This window comes from Corvus brachyrhynchos, unplaced genomic scaffold (genome assembly GCF_000691975.1).
Source record: "Corvus brachyrhynchos isolate BGI_N302 unplaced genomic scaffold, ASM69197v1 scaffold279, whole genome shotgun sequence".
In the NCBI taxonomy this organism is placed as follows: Eukaryota; Metazoa; Chordata; class Aves; order Passeriformes; family Corvidae; genus Corvus; species Corvus brachyrhynchos.
In genome coordinates, this window is record NW_008246060.1 from 1,451,326 (window position 1) to 1,471,586 (window position 20,261).

The following is a 20,261-nucleotide window of genomic DNA, read 5'->3' on the forward strand; positions in this document are numbered from 1 at the left end:
GCGTACTAGTGTAAGTAAGAGTTAATAAGTATTCTATTATTGGTGATACTCCGTGTAGAATACTGTATTCAGCTCTGAGGCCCTCAGCATAAGAAGGACATGGACCTGTTGGAGCCAGTCCAGAGAAGGCCACAAACATGAACACCTCTCCTGTTAAGACACATTGAGAGAGCTGGGCTTGTTCAGCCTGAAGAGAAGGCTGTGGGGAGACATTACTGGGGCCTTTCAGAACCCAAGGGGGACCTACAAGAGATCTGGAGAGGGTCTTTCTACAAGTGGGAAAAGCTTTAAACAAACAGAGGGTGATGTAGATTAGATATTAGAAAGAAATTCTTCCCTGTGAGGGTGCTGAGGCACTGGCACAGGTTGCCCAGAGGAGCTGTGGCCGCCCCATCCCTGGAAGTGTCCAAGGCCAGGCTGGATGAGGCTTGGAGCAACCTGGGATGGTGGTAAGTGTCCCTGCACATGGCAGGGGGATTGGAACTAGATGATCTTTAAGGTCCCTTCCAACCCAAATGATTCTAGGATTCTGTGTTATAAACCACTGTGGGTTTTTTCTTTGTTTTTATTTCTGTTCTCTCAAGTTTGAGACTGAAATGTTTGGAATGCTCTCTTTTTACTTATTTTGGTATGCCTGTACCCCCCTTAGTAAATGAGCTCCTATTGACAACTGTGTTTCTCTGGAACTCTAAATCCATCAGCCTCTAATAGTGTAGTTCAGGAGTGGGTGACAGGACTTTCTTGGCAACAATACCTCCTTGTGGGAGGACACAAGAATGGCATAAAATTCACTGCATTCCATGTGCATTTCACACTGCTGCAGTTAAAAATAAAAAAATGAGAGGAGAAAGCCAGTTGTAAATACAAATAGAAGAGAGAAATATGTGATGCTTGGATGGGGTTTAGAAAGGAGAGAGAAAATCTATTCAAAGAAATAAAAGAAGAAAGCATAATTTTGTTGATCTTTCCCAAACCAGTGAAGAGCATTTGGCTGTTGTTAGTGTGATGCTGAGCACTGTCTCTGAGGGGCGCTCACTGCCTGCAGTTGGTGGCATTGTTGCAGTCTGTACAGACACAGCCTGGCACAAGCTGTCAGCTAATCGCCAACAGGCTCACAGTTGACTTGTTTTTAAGGGAATTTTCATCTAAGTTTTTGAATATTTTTGGTGCTGGATAAAGTGCATGAATCCTCTAACTTTTTAAAAAATTACCTGTGGCTGAAGAGTGTTTTTATGTCTTTCTGTGCATGAGCAGAGATTTTTGTAGGCGCATGTAACAGTCATTTGACACAGCAGTAGCTGTCAGTGGCTGATCAGCTGATGGTAGAATACCATTTACGTGGGAGTCATCTATCTGGGTGTGTTGAACAGAGTCTTGGAAATATCTGCCTGACAGTAATTGTGTAGGTATGATATATCCTGGCTTTGGTTTTTGGAATTGCTTTTTGTTTGATTGTCTAAAATAATTGAAATACTATGAATACTGCTGTCTGTCTGAATCCCTATTTGTGCCACTAAAAGGGCATTTTTTGTGTTTCATTGTTTGTGACAAATGTAATTATGGAAGTATAAGCCACTTGACGGGAATTACAATAAAACCAGATGAAATTGCATCAGACTATCATGCTGTCTACTGCAGTTTAAGAAAGTTTTAACATCATGTTGTTGTTGGAGCTGTCATTTTCTGCTGTTTGTACTTGTAGCTCCTATCTGTCTAGCCTGCATCTCATGGCTCTGTTTTAGGGTTATGATTTTATCCGTGTTCATCTGGCCACCCCAGCTTATGTCACACTCATTTCTAAGGGCTCAGTCATAGTCAGACTTTTCTGAGGTGTGTTTGCTCACAGAATCAGAGGATGTTGGAGGGTGGAGGGGACCTCTGGAGGTGGTCTAGTCTAATGCCCCAGCTCAGGCAGGGCCAGCAGTCTGCCCAGGACCATGTCGAGTCGGGTTTTTAATACCTCCCAGGATGGAGACTCCACAGCCTTCCTGGTGAGCCTGTGCCACCGCTGAGTCACTCTCGCAGTGAAAAAACATTTTCTGGTGCTTACGTGGAATTTCCCATGTGTTGGTTTGTGCCCATTACTTCTGCCCCTGTTGCTGGGCACCACTGAGAACAGTCTGGCTCCATCTCCTTTTTGCCTCCCTTCAGGTATTTATGGTGTTTGTCACTGTTGTCTGTATTGTTAAATTTCATTTACCAAACTTCACACTGGAGAGCAGTATGTTGTTGTCTACTGGCAGTCACTAGCTCCATGGCACAGACTTCACTTTATGTCAGTGAGATGTTTGAGCGTATGAGGTTTTCATTCCATTAACTTCTATTTGTAATGAGAAGAGCAATATTTGATTCCATTCTTTGACCAGGAATTATTTAATAGCAAGGACACCAAAGTACATAGTAATATAACAAGTAGTGACTAGAAAAGTTTGACAGAGCCCCTGGCTTTGTTGTGTACAGTTAAGAGTAATAGTGTGATGAAGGGAATTATTTCAGAATTAAATGATGGAGTAGAGCAGAAAGGGAACATCACGGAAAATGTGGAACATTAACCTGCATGATCTGTAGTAATTGACCTTCATTTCAAGGCATTAGGGCAACAAAGAGATGCCAAATTTATCAGCAACACTTGTGACTTGCCAAATAACCGATGGGGTCTTTTCCCCTGGGTGTTGTGATGCAGCCTAAGGGAATTTGTCTTCCTTTTGCAGGTCAGGCTTTGCGGGTGTCAGCAGAGGCGTTCACCAGTGATCCCTGCTCCCTGCCCAGGAGGCAGGCTGTTGTCCCAGCAGCTCGCTCCCTGCTGGCAGCTGTCACCAGGCTCCTCATTCTGGCCGACATGGTGGATGTGGCCTATCTGCTGCAGCACCTGACTGCGGTGAGTAACGCTCCCCTCGCCTCAGGCTCCTGTTAGCCACAGGTGTGACTGCTCAGGGCTCTTTCAGCATGGGAAACTCCTTCTGTGCTTGAGCCTTGCAGGTCTCATGCACATAACACCTGGGCAACTGGGGTAAGTGTAGATGAGATTTATAGAATGGACCAAAAAAGCTCATCTACTTGCAGTTCAGCATACGGGATCTATTTTTGGTTCCTTTTTTTCCCATAATACCTTCAGTAATTGACAAGAGACTGATAAACCCACAAAATTTCTGTTGACTTCCTAATATTTCAGGGCAGAGGTAATAATCAGTGCTACCTCTAATAATGCTTCATCCCCCAAGAGAGCACAGTGACTTAGAGGACTGTGTTGAAGCAAGTTCAATTTGGTGAGGATGAGAGAATGAAAATTTGGCTCCAAATAAGAGTAGGAAAATTATTTTATAATAAAACGATGTGTGGGTTTCAATATTGGTTTGAAAGATCCACCACTGACAACTGTTAGAGATGCACCACAGGCTAACTGAACACTGACTTGCAGAAGCTTCAGTGTTGTACTATATGTTTAAATTTATCAGCTGTAGGAGGGGTGGCCTATGTCTTTTGTACTGTTTGTGGAAAATTTTCTTAAATGATGATATTTTTTATGGTAGACTATTACATTTTTAATACTTAGTTTTATATTCCTAGATGCTCTCTTCTGAGATGTATTGAGTATGTTTTACATGAGAGAACTAAAATTAGGTGATTTTCCTTGCTTGAGTTTCAGTATTTCTGAACAGCTGTCTAATTCACTTCATGTTTTCCATCTGAAAATTAAAACAAACAGTAACAGAAAATGGTGAAAGAATGCAAAGTATCATACAGGAAAAATTCTAGCACTGCAAAGAGTGCCATTACATTGTCATCTTCTTCCATACTTCCTCTTAATAGGAGTGAGAACTGAATTTGTAAATGAAACCTTAGAATAAATTAGTGTGGTATAACACTCTCTGTAATGCCTGTGCAAAAAGGCTCACCCTAGCTCTTAGAGGAGAGTGTTGCATATTTGTTTAGTCTCTGCCCTGGCTGTTGAACTTGCCAACAGTGGTATTAGCTGTAATAGTGTCTTTTTATGTTGACATCTAATTAGGAAATCGACTTAGTGTAATTTCAGCATACGCTATTGAACATCCCTTGGTTTCTAACAACTTTTGGTCACAGCTAACTGAGCCAGATTTAAATGCAATTAAATATTTTGATGAATTTCAACTTGGCTCTATTCTAAGTCTTAAACTATTATACTTTAAAACTCCCTGAGGAATTCAATTTTCCTTCAACATGGACTTGCTCTCACAAAAAGCCATTGTATTCATACAGTGTCAAAGCAGACCTTGTCTTTGCTGTATCAGCTCTAATATTCTTGGGTTTTGCATGTTCATATGCCTTGAAAATCAGCTCTTTAAAAGTCATTAGGTATTTTTCTTTGCACTTGTTCTAAAACCTTAATAATTCTACCGCATTGTCCTCTTCCTCACACATGGATGTTAACAGCTGTTATCATTTAAGAGATGAGAAATTTCATTGCTCTTTATTTCTATGTCTCTCAGGTCTATCTTTCATAGGGTAAAATGAAGACATTAGAAAGGACTAAGCCAAAATTAATTTGAAAAATTAAAAAAAAAAAAGGTAGAATAAAAGACATAAAAATTCTAATCAAGGACCTTTTCTTTATTTGCATGTATAAAATGAAAGAAGTTGGTTCAGCATCATCAAAGATCTCTGTACAGTATTACTGAGATCGTGCTCAATATGGAAATATTTAATAGGGAATTACCTGTTTAAGTATCTAATAATTTTCAAACCTATTTATCAAAGACTGCTGAAAGTTTTTAGTCTTGGTCACTCACTAAAATCAGTGATCCAGCACTGACATTTAAAACTGTATCTTTTTCTACTGACAGAATATACTCTGGATCATTAAATTTTAATTTCCTCAGTAACCTGGGAATAAAAACAGAAAGAAAACAAAGACAATGGGACTGGCTGTCATAGAAAGCCTCATCTACTGTTACTGTCACATCTGCCTGTTGAAATATATCTAGAAAGAGAGGATGAACCTCAGCTACCTTCTTCCAGTTTATGTAGTCTCTAAGAATATTGTTTTCTGAACATTTTGCTTAGACGTAGGACTGTTTTTGAATTCTGTGTAATAATGTCTTCATATTAAACAGTGTGTGATGCTGAAAATACTGAATATTTTTGTCACAAAAATACTGAAATGTGACTTTTTAAGAAATAACATGTTAGTGAGTTTGAAAGGATTTGATAATCCTGGCAGGAATTTCAAACCAAATGTTCAAAACCCAACTTTTTTGAACAGGAAATTAGCTTTTTAGAAGTTTTGCTAATAAAGCGGAGAGAATTTTGGTTGTGTAATGAATTCTATTGGATCTTCACGAAGCAAAGTGTGAATAAATGTCTGTGTAAATAATGCATACTAGATGCCAGTACAAACTGTCAGTGACTGATCACATTCTGGCACAGAATACTTCTGGCCACTTGTGGGATTCACAGTTCTATAAAAGTGTGAGAGTGCAGTGCAAACAGGAAGATCCTTTTAGAGTTCACTGAGAAAAATAAAGTACATCACACCAAAAAGAAAAGCTTTCCTTCTTCAAGCAACTCTTTTTTTTTTTTTTTTTTTTAACAGAGAAGAGTTTAAATAAATAGCTATCTCTGTCTGAATTTCCATGCTTCAAGTGTTTGAAATCTCTGAAAAAACAACTGAGTTGTGAAAAATGTAGTCAGACAAAGGGCTGTCTTGTGTTTTGCACTCTGATTCAGAGCTGTGTTAGCAGCTCATCCATTATGGTTAGTAATGCTCGATATTATTTAATTAAGTGAATTAACAGACTAATGGAATTGCTTGAATTTATTGATCAGAAGAGGAGAGCAGGAAAGTAACAAGTTTGGAGAGTTTCATTCAAAGAGCATTGGCAGTTTGTCTTTCTCTAATCGGTTTCAGATCATGCTGAGCCAACATGTTTTATCTGCCTTTTCCCCCTTCTTGTCATGCTTGTAGATGAACTGTGTAAGTCTTCATATTTTTCATGAATGCCTCAGACAGCATGATCTTTATAGAATGCTCACTTAGAGTTATTTAAAACTCTTGCCAGGGAAAAAAAAGAGAATGGCTAGAGATAAGAAGCAACTGGTGAACTTGGGCCCTGTGAGTGTAGTGCTGTCTCTTCCTTTCCTGCGGAGTATTCATCAGCATTAAAAATGTTTTGAGCAGGGACGTGGTATGGTTACATGGACTGAAAGAGGAAAGTCATCTCAGGATGCCCTGTGCTTCACGTTTAGGGACTTGGTTCAACTCCCAGAACTGTGCTTAAGTGATCCAGGTCCCTACAGATCCTACCCTCCAGCAGATCACTTGGGCATGTGGACTTGGGTGAGTCTTAGATGGTGTAGCAGGTCACTAAACATTTCCCTTTGGATTAGGGGGGATTCCTTCTGCTCCCCATCCCTGTGCTCCACTTCAGGGAGTTGGGTACCTGGAAAACAACTGGTCCTGCTTCTAAAGGCTGAGACACAGAAGGTGTTAAGTACCTCAGACTTTTCCTCATTCTTTGTCACTGTGTTTCCCCCTGCATCCAGTAAAGGATGGAGATTGTCCTTAGCCCTCCATTTGCTCCTAAGGTGCTTACAGAAATCTTGTCTTCTACAGCAGCAGCCAGATTAAATTCTAACTTCTTACAACCTTCCCTTTGTTGGGCACGGGTCACTCCCCTGGCAAGGGAACTCCTGGAGCATAAGGAGGTATTAAGGAGATTGCAGGAGTCTTTGAGAGAACATTTGGCTTCTCATTTGGTTCATACTCCTATTTATTTTCTCATCAATCAAACAGAGATTCTTGCTACCACTCAGAGGTTGGTCTGTGGTATGTGGGATGCAGTTGTTTGGAATCAGGGCTACAGTGTTTAACATCCCACTCTGCAAATTCCATGGCACTCTGTGATGTGCATTAAATAACAGAGGAAAAGCAGCTTCCAAAGAATTGCCTTTAGGAGTTGGCTTTTTCAAAGTGAGCATCCTTTTGAGTGCAACAAAATTATGAGATTATAAAATCTGGATCTGCTTCTGTGCTTGGTATAGGGACCTCTTGACTGCTCCTTTGTTACTTGTAAAAAGAAATAATTGTCAATCTGTGGGATGATAAATTCCAAATGGACTGAGTTAAGTTCTAAACATAAAGTATGGGGAGATCAGTAACGTAAAGGTGGCTTGTAGCAGAGGTTAATACAGAATGCTTGAAGTCATCAGAAGTACAACTGAGTGTGGGAAATCCATATTGTGTCTGGTGATGAAGTTGAAAAATTATTTTGGGAAAGTTGGAAGGTGAGATATTAGAAAAGCAGAGGCGTATGTGAAATAATTATTTGGACTGTGCAGATGCCTGCATGCTCCAGTCAGTGACCAGGGCTCCATTGCAGTCAACTCTCTTTGAACCTATCAGGGAAAGAACCTTGCTAAAGGCTTGCTTTCAGAGTGTTCGTTACTGTCTTTGGCTTCTACAGCAGCATGCCCTTACCACCGAAGTGCAGTGCTTATAAGAGAATAATATGGAAGTGATGTTCTGAAATTTCCTTCTCTAGAGTGCTAATATGGGAAGGCAAATTCTAGGTTGGGAAAATAATCTTGGGAAATTGTTGGGGTCCCCCCCCACCATGTAGCCCTGGGAGAGGGGCCCTGGGGGGAGGCACGGGGTTTCCCAGCCCCTGGTCAACCTCGTTCCCCATTGGTTGTTTTGTGTTCCCCTGCGCGGGCAAGGACCCTCGGGTCCCGGGATTGAGCAGTTCCTGGGCAGATCCCGGCCATGCGGCTGGAGAAATAAACATCTCTGAAACATCTACCAAGAATCTGTCCATAGATATTTTTTTTCCATGGGCCTAGTTGTCTGATATGCGTGTTGCAGTATCACCGCTGTAACAGGAAATCATCTCCTGGCACATAATTTATTGGTAGTATAGTAACAAAGTTGGTGTAATGTAGAATGGCTTGTCTGATCAACAACTCAAGCATGCAGAGATCATTCTGATCTAGAAAAATTTATTTTATAACTCATTTGTGCTTTGAGAGTCAGAAAGGAGGAAATGCATGCAAAACAAACAGTTTCTGCTTTATCATCAGTGTATGTCTTCAGACCTTCTTAAAATGACAGTAAAAGCATCTGATATTTTCTGAATGGAAAAAGCTGTGAGCTGCTCTCCATAAACCTCTCCAAAAGAGGCACGTTGCCCATTCCATTACAGCAAAATATAAGACGAGCAGCTTTTTTCTCATAAGTATGTGTGTTCAGTAATTGGAATTTAAGAGAGATCGTGAATGGTTTTTTCCCAACCATATCTCTGGGTAATTTAAAGTAGTACATTTAGTATAACTTAGTCTTTAAAGAACCAGTACCTTATTAAAACAGGAAGGTGTTTTTCAATGGACAGCTTCCTTATGTCAGAATGGAAGTAAAATTTGCTTCTTGTCTTTAATTCAACAGAGAAATATTTTACCAATGGAAAAAAATAGTTCATTGCTACTGTGCTGCCCTGTGCAGTGAAAGATGATTCTATTGATACTCTGAAATGCAAATACCCTTTAACGCATGGAGCTCTAGACAAATAAAAAAGAGCCATTTCTCCTAATCCCTGAATAGCAGAGTGGCTTTTTGCAGCACTGGCCCTAAATCTGAACCAACTGTGTAGAAGGAAACAAAGTAAAGGAAGTGCAGCAGGCCCGTTGATTACATCATCCTTACAACTTAGCTAGACTCCCAGGCAAGTGACATTAAAGATGTGGGGTTTGTCCAGTAGCATCATGCACAAACTGGAGAAGCAGGATCTGCTGCCCCCCATCCCTCTTCCTGTTTGTATGGAGATTGTAAGGTGGTTACCAGGAATATGACTTTGTACTCTGTATTTAATGATGTCCCTTCCCACATTTCTGAATTGTAAGCAATAAAGCACTTTGCACTGCATGTTTATAATCTCATAATTTTGTGTCCTGGCCTCCTGTTTAGCTGGTAAGCCATTAATTTTCATGGCTTATGTTGAAGATGAAACACGGTAAATTTTAGCTTAAGTAGTATCAAAATTTTAGTACCATTAGTGAGTTTAATATTATTTCCTTTTGTTATATTCAGCTACTCTGTCTCAGCCTGTTTTCTTTGATCTCATTGCCTCATTTTCATTACATATGACAGCAGAGCAAAGTTCCAAGGCTCCTGAAAGTAAGTAGGATAATGGAGAAAAAGCTCAAAAATGCTACATTAGGAGCTCATAAAGACAGCAGAGGCTTGTCAGCTGTTAATCTGCTTTACTGCAGGAGAAACTTCAGTCAGAGCTCACCTCTCATCTTTGACGTTGCAATGTATAAGATGTGAGACCATAGGAAATTCAGTCCTGATGCTTACAGTCATACTTACTAATTCGATAAACCATGGTCATTATCTGAGAGGAGGACTTTACCTTCCCAGTCAGGAGCATCATACTTCCAAAGAGGCTGTGTTAATAACACTCTTCTGGCCTGTCCACATTTATGACCTTCATCACTTTCCGAGTTTTGATGGTGTTTGTTGCTTAGTGATACCTAACGTGGGACTGTGAGAGTTGCTTCACTTAGTTGAAACATGCAGTGTGTGTTGGTTTCCAGTCGGATGAGCACGGAGTCTTCATTCACTCACATCTTGATGGTGCATGCTCAGGGCATTGGGGCTGCTGTGTTACCCACCCTGTGTTTTAGGGACAGGGTGCTGGGCTCTCTGGTGGGTTTTTTTGGTGAAAGGAATGCTGTGATATTAATGAATATAAAGTCATGTTCTTCTGCTTAAGTTACAAAGCTGTCTACGCAATATCTGTGCTAGGAAGTTATCTATGGGAACTTGACAAACACAAGCAGCTCAGATAAAATCATAGAGATACGATTTTATCACAGAGGGAAAATCAGACCAGGTAGCTACCTCATAGTGCCACAGAGAGCAAAAGTAGTAAAGGAATGCTACTTCTCAGCTTCCAGAAACTGTTCAGAGCACTTCGAAAACATGAACAGGCAGAAAAGAGCTTTTGTGAATCTTGTATGATTATTTATATTTGGTTATTGGTGAGAGAAAAAAGAAGGTCAGGAATTCTAATACTTCTTTTCACCTCTAGACAAGGACATAAGAGAGAGGGTTTTTTACTACTCACCCCAAAATGCTGGTTCACACTGATAGAAGTATGTTGCAGAAAGATCCAGATGTAGTTTTAAGTTTAACACGTGTTGATAACCTTTGTGTGTCCAAGGCACATTTTTCCCATTTCCTGTTGATGGCAGAAAAAAAAAAAAGAGTGTATCTATGTTTCCTTAAAATTGCTTGGTTGGTTTTTTATTTACTTTTGAGTTAGATTTTTAAAAAGGGTTTCTCCCTTGCATCTAAAGACAGATGTGGATGTTCTGGCAATTACCCATCTATTTTATTGAAGCATGTTGCCCTTACAGTTACACATTTGGTTTCTATTTGCTCATGCTCTCATGCTGCTTCTTCTATCTCTTTCCAGAGAGACAAATGCATTATTGATGTTTAGGTTGCTTCAGGACATAAGGAAGTGAGTGATCTTGCTAGCAGAGCTCCTGCCAATGAAGAATTAAAGCTGTGGGATTAAGTACATCCTTAAAAGGATGATGATGATTCTACAACTGTATTGTAGTCTAACGTGTTGGTGATTATCTAAAAAAAATAGAAGACACCTCAAGAAAAGACTGTACCTTATGTTCATTTAGTGAGTTTGGGAATCATTAGAGGCCTTATCCCTGTATTATTCAATCCCACAACAGGGTGCAACAGTTTTGGGCTAAGTTCTGGAGAAATATGTCATGGTTTGAAGCAGAAGGTGTATGATGAGCTTGACAGAGACATTATGAGTAGTTTCTTACACTCTTGAAAAAAAGCAAGCACTATGGCATGCTTTTGGTCATCTTAAACTGAACTCAGGTCTCGTTTGCCAGTGTTGTACTCAAGTTGCTTCCAGCTAAGGGGTTAGCTAGGAGTAGGAATTGATGAAAGCAAACATTGCAAATGCAAGGCTTTGAGATCAACTCTGGAGCAGAGATAAAATCTGAAAACACCAAATCATACAAAAAATGGAAGATTATGAAGTCAAACAGAAAAGAATACAGAGTATTGCTGTTCTGTCTTAGTATATGTGTCCTGTCAGCCGTGTTGGTACAGAATTCAGGAACGTATACTTTGGGTGAGAAAGTTTTGTTTTATTTTTTGGTAGCAAATGTTTCAAATGCAACTAGAAAGTCTCCAGTTAACCTCTAGTGGTGCTGAATGAGGTAGAGGAAGATAAATTACAGATAGATATAAACACTGCCTTAACTTGCCTTTTGGTTATGAGAGCAGTGAGACTGAAATAAAGGCTGCAGAGTGGCAAACAAGAAGTACTAACTTGCCTGAAGGTTCTAGGCAAGTTGTTGTAAATTGTCAGTGGAAATCCACTGCAGCTGCTTATTATCCCCAACAAGAAATACCTGGGGGCTGTTCAGCATCAGGTACAGCTTGGGCTTGAGCTCAGTCAAATGCTCAGGAATGAGGGGCTCTGGAGCACTCCACATCCATGGTCAGCATTGGCTGTCAGTTATGTTGTCAGCTTCTTGAAGAGACAGAAGAGGAGTGGAGGTTTGGCTTTGGGTTTTTTTTTTTTTCCTTCTACTCTTGTGGTTCATTTTTCCAATTCAGTGGTTGTAGTTTAAGCAGAGGTATAGAGAAACGTATGCTATAGTTACTACTGAAGTGTTTGGTTTTCCAGAACTGACTGGAAAGCAGTCCTTTGCCTCATTCCCTGGACATAGGTACCATATGTGAGCTTAAAGTAGGTACTTCATCTACAGGGCCTGTAACTGTAGTAGGCTGTCAATATTTCAGAAGGATTTACAAGCATGTAGTTCTTCCTGATTGTATCAGTGTAAATACATGTTTATAGACTTGCTTCTGATGGTAATCACAGTGATAAAGTATTACTGAACTCTACCTACAGCTTTGCAGCTGTCACGTGCTCAGGAGATGAAGAAGAATATTTACAGCTGGGAAAACAGAGGAAGTCAGAGGAGAAAGCTTGTGATCTCCTGAAAGTTGCAAGGAAGCTGGACCTCCCATTCTCCTCTCACACCTTTCTTACTCCTCTTTCACTCCTCTTAACCTTTCTGTTACAGTTCCTACAGCTGGGCTGGCATTGTGCATCTCTGAGAAATACCAGTCCTACTTTTAATAATAGTGTATGCATGAAAGAAGTTTTAAATTTAAAAGTAAGGTCTATAGTGAGGTATAATTGGAGTTGTCACAGTTTTCGTGCAGAATGTGAGCACATTGCCTAAGGTGATTATCCAGTCTTAAATTACTCTTAAGTCAATTAACTTGATAAGATGCACCCTGTGATTTCCAAGTTCTGCTGTTACATTTGAAAGAATGAGTTCATGGCCTGTATAAAGTTGCATACACTTTTCTTAGTTGAAAAGAGAGTATTTAAATCTATGTGTATATATTACTTCCTGGAACTTGGCATAGAAAAAGAACTCAGCTTTAGAGATTGATTGCTTGTGTTTTGTCTGACCTATGAAGTTAGAGGACTTCATTTAATTGAGGAAGGCATATGTACAATGCTTTGAATTCCGTGATTGGTTTCAAAACAAAGCTGTAGGAATATGTGGAAGGTTAGAGTGACACAGCTCAATAGCCTTAGCATTTAGTAGAAAAGAATAGTAATACAGATTGAAACACAGCAACTGTATGAATGATAATTTTTGTTGGTTTTGTTTTTTTGACTCACAGTTTCAAAGAACATTTGAATCTTTAAGAAATGTATCCAGTAAATCTGATCTACAGAAAACCTACCAAAAGTTTCGAAAAGATCTGGAAAATCTTGATTATTTGGCGTACAAACGTCAGCAGGTAAGACCATGGAAGCTTGTAAGAAGACAGCGTGCTGGGCATAGGCATGGTGGGTGGTAAAACTGCTGTGTTTTATGGAGTTATTGTCCTGTTAGTTGGGTTTTCTGCTCTGTACAGTGTCAGGTAAGGCAGGAGGAGAGGGACCAAGTCTATTTAATGCATATGATGCTGGACTGCCTGGGTTTTGATTTCTCAGCAGAGAGGAGCACAGGCAAAACAAGTAAGTGAGACGTACCAAACTATTAAACGTTGCATTAACACATAATTTTCTAAATGGAAGTGTATAGAAGTACTATCTGCATTCCTTTACTTGAAAAATGAACCAAATTCCCATAAGTTAATGGAATCCAATACTTATGTGCATGAAAACCACTAATTTTTTCTTCTTTAGAAATGAATTTATGAGGTTAGTTTGCATAAAACTTTGAAGTGTACATAGTCTTTGACTTGTGTTTGCAAGATCAAGGTTAAATTGAATTGTTAACATGTGGTTAATGTTGGATATTCTGTCACTTATACATAACTTATGTGAAAATGTCATCTCTCATTATGGGTATTCACTGATTTTTTTTTCTCTTGATAAAATAAGACTTTGCTTCTTCCAGAGCATGAGGGTAAGTAAAATGCTGTAACATTTTGATGTGGGGGTCCTTGTGATTTGTGTTTTCCTGAATTCTGTCACTTGGTGTCAGTGTTGTCAAACAATTCATGTGCTTGGGGCAGATCACTTGCAGCTGTTTATATCAGTTAATTGATTAGATTACTTGTGTTTTAGGTAATTTGCATTGCTTACCTGAGCAGTAGTTATGTGGTTATGGTGAGGAGTATTTTACCTGCTTGTTGATACCAAGATTTTCATTTCAATAGAACTTGCTGGAGAATCTGCAGTGAGGGATTTGAAAAGTGCATGCATATATGTATGCAGTGTAGAAGATGCTTTGAATTTTGCCCTGCTTTAAAAAGAAAGTGATCTTTCTGTGAAAAGATTGAGAATTGGTTTAATTACCAAAATTACGCAAAAATCACGGACCTGGTTTGGGACTGAAGCTGTTGTGAGTTTGTGACATGTTTGTGGAGTGTGCACATTTAACTGATAAAAATCGACACTTACTTGTCTTAGGTTAAGGGTGTATTCATAGTCCCACTGGCAAAATGCTGAGTGACTGCATCTGTTTGGAGACAAACGTTTGTGTATAATATGAATGTGAATGCATTCATGCTAAAATAGGTGGTTTATGTGCTGAAAGCAAGGCATGTTGCTTTTGAAAGAAAGACATTTATTTGCTTCTGTCCTTTTTCTTCAGACATGAGCCATGAAGTGCAATACAGCAATGTACTTCTTCGGTGGTAGTGTTTACAGGACAGATGGGAAATCAAAACTGTGCTTTTTAAAGGATGTTCAAAATGTCCCACGATTGATTAATAAATACAGACCAAACTTCAGTGAGTGGTAGGAGTATACAAGTGGCAGATTTGTTTGGGGTGATGGTTGGGCTGCATCCATTAGAGAAATTCCTTTGGGTTGAGAATATCAGTTTATAGCCAGGCTGCCATTTTGAAGCCTGCCAGGAGCTACCTGTGTCTGAGAAATGTAGATTTTCTTTCTTGTCCAGGAGATAGTCTGGCAATTCCTTTGATTTAAAACAAGCTTTTAATTTCCTTGATACTGTCTCATCTCTGAAATTTGACTAAAAAGAATAGCTACATGCCACAATGAGTACTAAAACTTGTTCTCTTGCTCTGTGATTTCATGCAATGTTTCCATTAAAAGCTAAATAAACATTACATTGGTTTGTATCAACCTAAGTATTAACACCTTTTCAATATGAATATTTTCAGGGGAAATGAGAGGAAAAAATGTTAAAGGACTTGGGGATAAGATGGGCCTCAGTGATAGATCCCAGCTCTGCTGTTGGGATACTGTAGTAGGTGCATGCTTCCTTTTCTCTTACGTGTGTCTTTGTCCATATTGAAGGGAAGTTGTCCGTATATTGTACAGCTGGAATGGCACTGGTTTAAGGCCATTTATTGTAATTATCTTACAGTAAGGTCATTTAAGGAGTGTTGGGCAATAGCTACAATAAAAATGGACTTATAATGAAGTTCAGTGGTATTTAGCACCTGTCAAACTGAAAAATTGCCAGTGTTGCCGCTGTTCTTAGTGCTAACAGTGCCTTTAGGATGCCTGCAGCAGTGCTGACTGTAATCCTAAAACATTCAGTTTTTGACTAGAAGCCTCCATGAATGTGGTCATCTTACAGTTGACACCAGCACGTTAGTATGTGCACACACACAAAAGCAGTATCCCGTTGTAAAGTATTCTAATTTCAGGTTTGCTTGTTTGATGTTGATCGTATGCCCTTAAGGAAATTGTGTGTTAAAGGACTGAATCTATGGGAAATCATTTTGGTTATTTCATTAAAAAAAATTTTCTTAGGATTTCTTTCTGATGATTGTGGTATTTAGAAATGTTGTAAAAAGTTGTGTTGGGAAGTAAAGGAGTTAAGGACTGTATCAAAGATATTTATGGGGCACACAGTAATTTATTTAGCTCATGGGAGATAGTGCTTCCAGTAGATGGAGCAGAGCCATTCCCTGTTGTTTTGTGCAGTCCCCCGTTATCAGTGCTGCAGATGGCTTCATGTTCATACAGGCCAAATTTGCATTTTGAAAGTTTTAATTTTGAGTGATGACTTGCTTCTTCAGTCAAATGGTATTTCTTTTTGTTAAAATGGATTAAATGCACTTTTTTCTTTGCCTTTGATTGTTCACGTTGGGAGGAGAGAATCAGAAGAGTGAAAGTGAGAAAACTTATGGGATTATGAAGTTATTTTAACAGATAAAGCAAAAGCCAAGCACACAAGGAAAGCAGAACAAGGAATCATTCCCCACTTCCCATGGCTGGGCAGATGTTCATCCATCCCCAGGAGAGCAGGGCCCCTCACATGTGACAGTGACATGGGAAGACAAACAGCATCTGTCTGAATGTCCCTTCCTTCTTCCCTGAGCTTTGTGTGCTGAGCATGGCCCCACATGCTCTGGGATATCCCTTGGCACGACCCCTCGCTGGTGGGGTGAGGGCCAGAAGAGGCCTCGGCTCTGTGTAAGCTTTGCTCAGCAGTAACCAAAACATCCCTGTGTTACCAACACCGATTCCAGCGCAACTCCAAAGCACAGCCCATACTGGTGTGTAGAAAATTAACTGTACCCCAGCCAAAGCCAGCACAGTATGAGATTTGTTCACCAAAGTGCTCCACTCCAGCAACTGGAGTCAAGTTTTCAAAAGACATTATCACTTATCTACTGGCAGGTTTATTTTGTGGCATACCCTTTAAAAGTGTGCAGAAAATTGGAGGGAGTTCAGGGTGAATTATTTATTGTCAAGAAAACAAGCATGATGATAGGAAAGCTACGTGACTGAGCTCCTTAAGTTATCTGGAAAAGGTTATGGCTTAGAAATGTCAGAAACAGAGGTACTTAACTAAATCTTTATTCTAGTACACAGAAATATGACAATATCCAATGGATGGGAGTCAGACGAGTTCAAACCAGAAAATGAATGTTTTTGACAATTAAATACTGAGATGGCTTAGTTAAGAGGTGCAATACATTCATCACTGCTTGTAGTCTTTCTGTCCATTATCCATGCCTTTTGAAAAAAGGGGAGAGAACTGAAATGCAAATCAAAGGGCAGGAATTACGGATATTTTTATGGCTTGTACTATTGAATGAATTTGAATGAGATTTCACTTTTTTCCCTCCAGACTTAAAAATGACCGTACATTTGGCTGTGTTTGAGGGTAAAGGCAGAATTACTTCCTTTGAATTGCCATCCTGGATTAATAAATGGGTGAATTTGTTCACTTTTGTATTTACCGCTCTACCACTGTCTAATCTTTCAGATTCTCAGGTTGAATGTGTTGAGATCTTGTTTAGGAATTTTCGAAGAAGCCTAGTACTTTACTCCAAAGTCATTTTAAGAACATATAGGCATTTGATTCCTGTTAGTTTTCTGAAAATGCCTTCTTTTGTTTTCTCCTTTAATATGTAGTCACACAGTATTAATTATAAAATGAGACTACAGGTTATATTTCCAGTATTCTAGCTGCTTATCTCTCCTTGACGTAGGAACAACATCTATCATGTTGTTGTGTAATTAAAATAGTTGATTTATGCATTCATTTTTTTAAAAAGCCAACAACAAATTAGTCTCGGTAGCTAAGAGAGTGAAAAATTATGAGAATTCTGTTCTGAGCCACCTGAGTTGCTTTAGTTATTCCATGATTATAGCTCTGTCATCCAGTCATTGCTTCTGTCTGTCCTGTGTATCTCTATGGCTTGCTTAATGGGTGGAGAGGTTTTCCTTTTTCCTGCGCATCTGAAAGTGCTTGTATTCCCCGTGCTTGTAATTTTTTTTGTGTCTTCAGAGTGGTAGGGGGAAGACTTTCAAATCCCCCATCAACATTTTAACAGCTTGGTTGTTCAGCTGGATTTGTGTGTCTGTCAGTGCCAGGCTTGAATGATTTTAATTTGTATCTCCATGTGTGCAATTGTTCTGTCTGTGCATGGATGCTAAATCTCTGAGGAAAAAAGTCATGCCTCCCCTCATCTTTCCAAAGTTCCAACTGTTGCTGTTTCTATGAAACTGAATTGGTTTGGCTGTGCCCAAAATGTCTTCAGTTTGGATAAAAGATTTCTAGTCTTGTCTCTGATAAATGTAGCTGAAATGTCTTGGGAGCCAAGGATGGATGATGCTTTAAGTTCAACCAAGAAGTCCCCAGGTAACTTAACAAAAAACAAACAATACAAAATTGAGTGTAACAGTGGGAAGGAAATGAGATCTTCAGCTAGGAATTAAATTACAGAGACAATGAAGTAAGTAATGTTAAAAAGGCATGACTTTAAAAGCTATAGAGAATTTTGAGTGCATTCCATGGGAGACTTGGAAACATCACTGATTTTGTACATGAAAATTTGCTATGGTACCATGTATGCCTCCTCTATGAAATTTGATGTGTTGGGTGGTTTATTTCAGTGGGAAGTAGTGCCTGAGATTAGAACTCTATTCTTTCTGTAGACTAGAAACCAATTTATTTTTTCCTCTTAATGAAGTAGAATGATACTTCAGATGATATGTTTATTGTAATGTGGGAAAAAGCCAGAATTTGGGGATTGAAAATGGGGTCAGAGTCTAAGGAGAATGGTTCTTAATGAAGCAGTGATAACTGATAACATGACAATTGCAGTATTCTGTTAGGCAGCCGTGTCTCAAGGAAAAAACCAAAACTGCAGTTTTATACAGCAGGAGTGAGGTGAGCCTTTTCACTTTCCTGTGAAGTGCTGCCTGTTTCGAGTCATGCATTGTGCAGCTGACTGTTCCTGCCTACGTGTGATGACTTATGCTCATCCTTACTGTATCCTATCTGAGAGCAGCACACCTCTTTATGAACATTACTTTGAGTTCAAATCCTGCCCTACAGTGAATTAATGGTTCCTTGTCCTCCCTCCCCCTCAGGAAATCCCTTTCTCTTTTCTTATCAAAGTTATGGTCCATAGTGAGACAACCGAAACAGACCCCTGCAGAAAATGATTCAATGCATTTCTGTAGTTGCAGAGAATCATTGGTAACTGTTCTGAAGAAATTTCCATTGATTCCAGAGGAATTTTATCTTTTTTTTCCCCCCATTTATTTATGTTGAAGTCCCACGAGACTGTCATAATCTAGTCATATTATGAGGTATTTGCTAATAATCCTATGACTCCAAACCCAGACTGATTTGGCAAGCCTTGATCTGGACAAACCCATGGTGGCTATTACTCATTCCTGGATTTATTTCTAGATGAATAAAACAGTGTCCTTCATTATTTGCTGTAATTGTTTTTCTTCAGGAATCTAAGTGTAGCTGACTAAACTAATTGCTTGGTTTCTGTCTTTGAGAAAGGACTAGTTGAGTTTGCTTCCTTTCAGTCTCCCATTGTCATGCAGATCTCCATTCTCGAACACTGGATCATTGGGAGCAAGGAGTGTTCAGTAGCTTTGTCATCAATCCCTGAGTGCTCTGTCATCACAGGATGAGTTCATTCAACCCACTGCCATATGAAACACAATCCTGTTTACTGGGCAGGTTTTTGTCATGCCTCTCCTCTGCCATCATTAAACTGCAGTGGCTTTCAGAACTTCACATAGTTCCTCCTCCTTTGTTAAAATCAAATCTTATAAATGTTATAAAACATAACACTTTCATAGTTGTGCACAAAAAGCAATATTTATGTTTGGATGAGGTGTAAGTGCTGACTTTATATCTCTGGAAATAATTAAGGAACATTATTTTCAAAGACTCTGCCAAGTTCTTTGTCCATCTCTTAGATCTACAACTTTGTATGTTTTTATTGGTTGAAATCATCACCGAGTAAATTGATATATGATTCTTAGCCATAATTGAAGTAGAAAATACATTTCCTAATTTTCTGGGAAGTAACATATCTGCATATTCTACAGAAAAAGCTAGATTTAGGGAGGATGCTTCCTCTGTTGAACACTATAAAAATGATGTGTGTGCTATTTTGATTTGACATTCTGTTCTTTCTTTTTTTAAAGTTAAATGGCTTGGAGCAGGAGGGAGTGGTGACTATAAAAAATTTCTTTACTGAGTCATAAAGGAAAACAAAGAGAAGAGGGAGATATGTATATAAATGTCTTGTAAACATTTTCAAATTGGCTTTCTCACAGCTTTCTTGTGTGACCTTGAGCAAGTACTCTTAGTACCAGATCTACCGGAAGACATCACTAAATGCCTCCATCCAAAAGTTAAAGATTTATAGGTGTATAAGCACTTGCCAGTAAGGTTCTGTGGATATTTGAAGTTCCTTTTGTCAGGCTATGACAGATTTATGTCAGACTAGGTAAAAAGTTCAGTCTGAGGACAACTGACATATTTTTACTGGCTCAGAGACAGTATTTAGCTTATAGTCTGAGCTACTGTTTTTGTTTGTGGTCAGAGGTTTTTTTTTTTGTTTGGGGGTTTGGGTTATTTTCTGTGCTTTTTTTTTTTTTGTTAGTATGAGAAAAAACTGCTATTTAGATGCTGAAATATTGCAGGTTAGAAGTGCAATAACAGTTTGGAATGCAGAGCTCTGATTACTAAAGGGTGGCTAATGAATGATGTTATGTCCTGGTGAAAATGACAGTAATAGTAGTTTGTGAAAGAGTTATCTGAGGAGTATGTTATATTGTATTGATCCCAGCCTGACAGACATACACCAGCTTCTCACAGAAAAATAAATTCTCATATAAAATGTTTCTCTGCTTTGGCGCTTCATAAAAATCAGATTAGATGAAATGCAAAGCCTTGCAAAATGACTGAGCTGTGAAGGGAAAATGGTTTGAGAACATAATGCATGGGAATGATGAACAAATCCT

At 39.1% G+C, this 20,261-nt stretch overlaps 1 protein-coding gene across 4 annotated transcripts in view; it reads left to right on the plus strand.

Moving 5' to 3' along the window:
* Positions 1-20,261, plus strand: part of CTNNA3 (catenin alpha 3) — a 431,590-nt gene that overhangs the window by 20,515 nt on the left and 390,814 nt on the right. For all 4 annotated transcript variants that reach the window (XR_001865897.1, XM_017746366.1, XM_008642756.2 and 1 more), the window contains exons 4-5: positions 2,712-2,878; positions 12,722-12,841. Coding sequence is in view for 3 of the 4 variants with exons in the window: in XM_017746366.1 (XP_017601855.1) it covers positions 2,712-2,878; positions 12,722-12,841 (287 nt within the window). In the remaining variant the exon portion in view is untranslated. The remainder of the gene's footprint in view (positions 1-2,711; positions 2,879-12,721; positions 12,842-20,261) is intronic.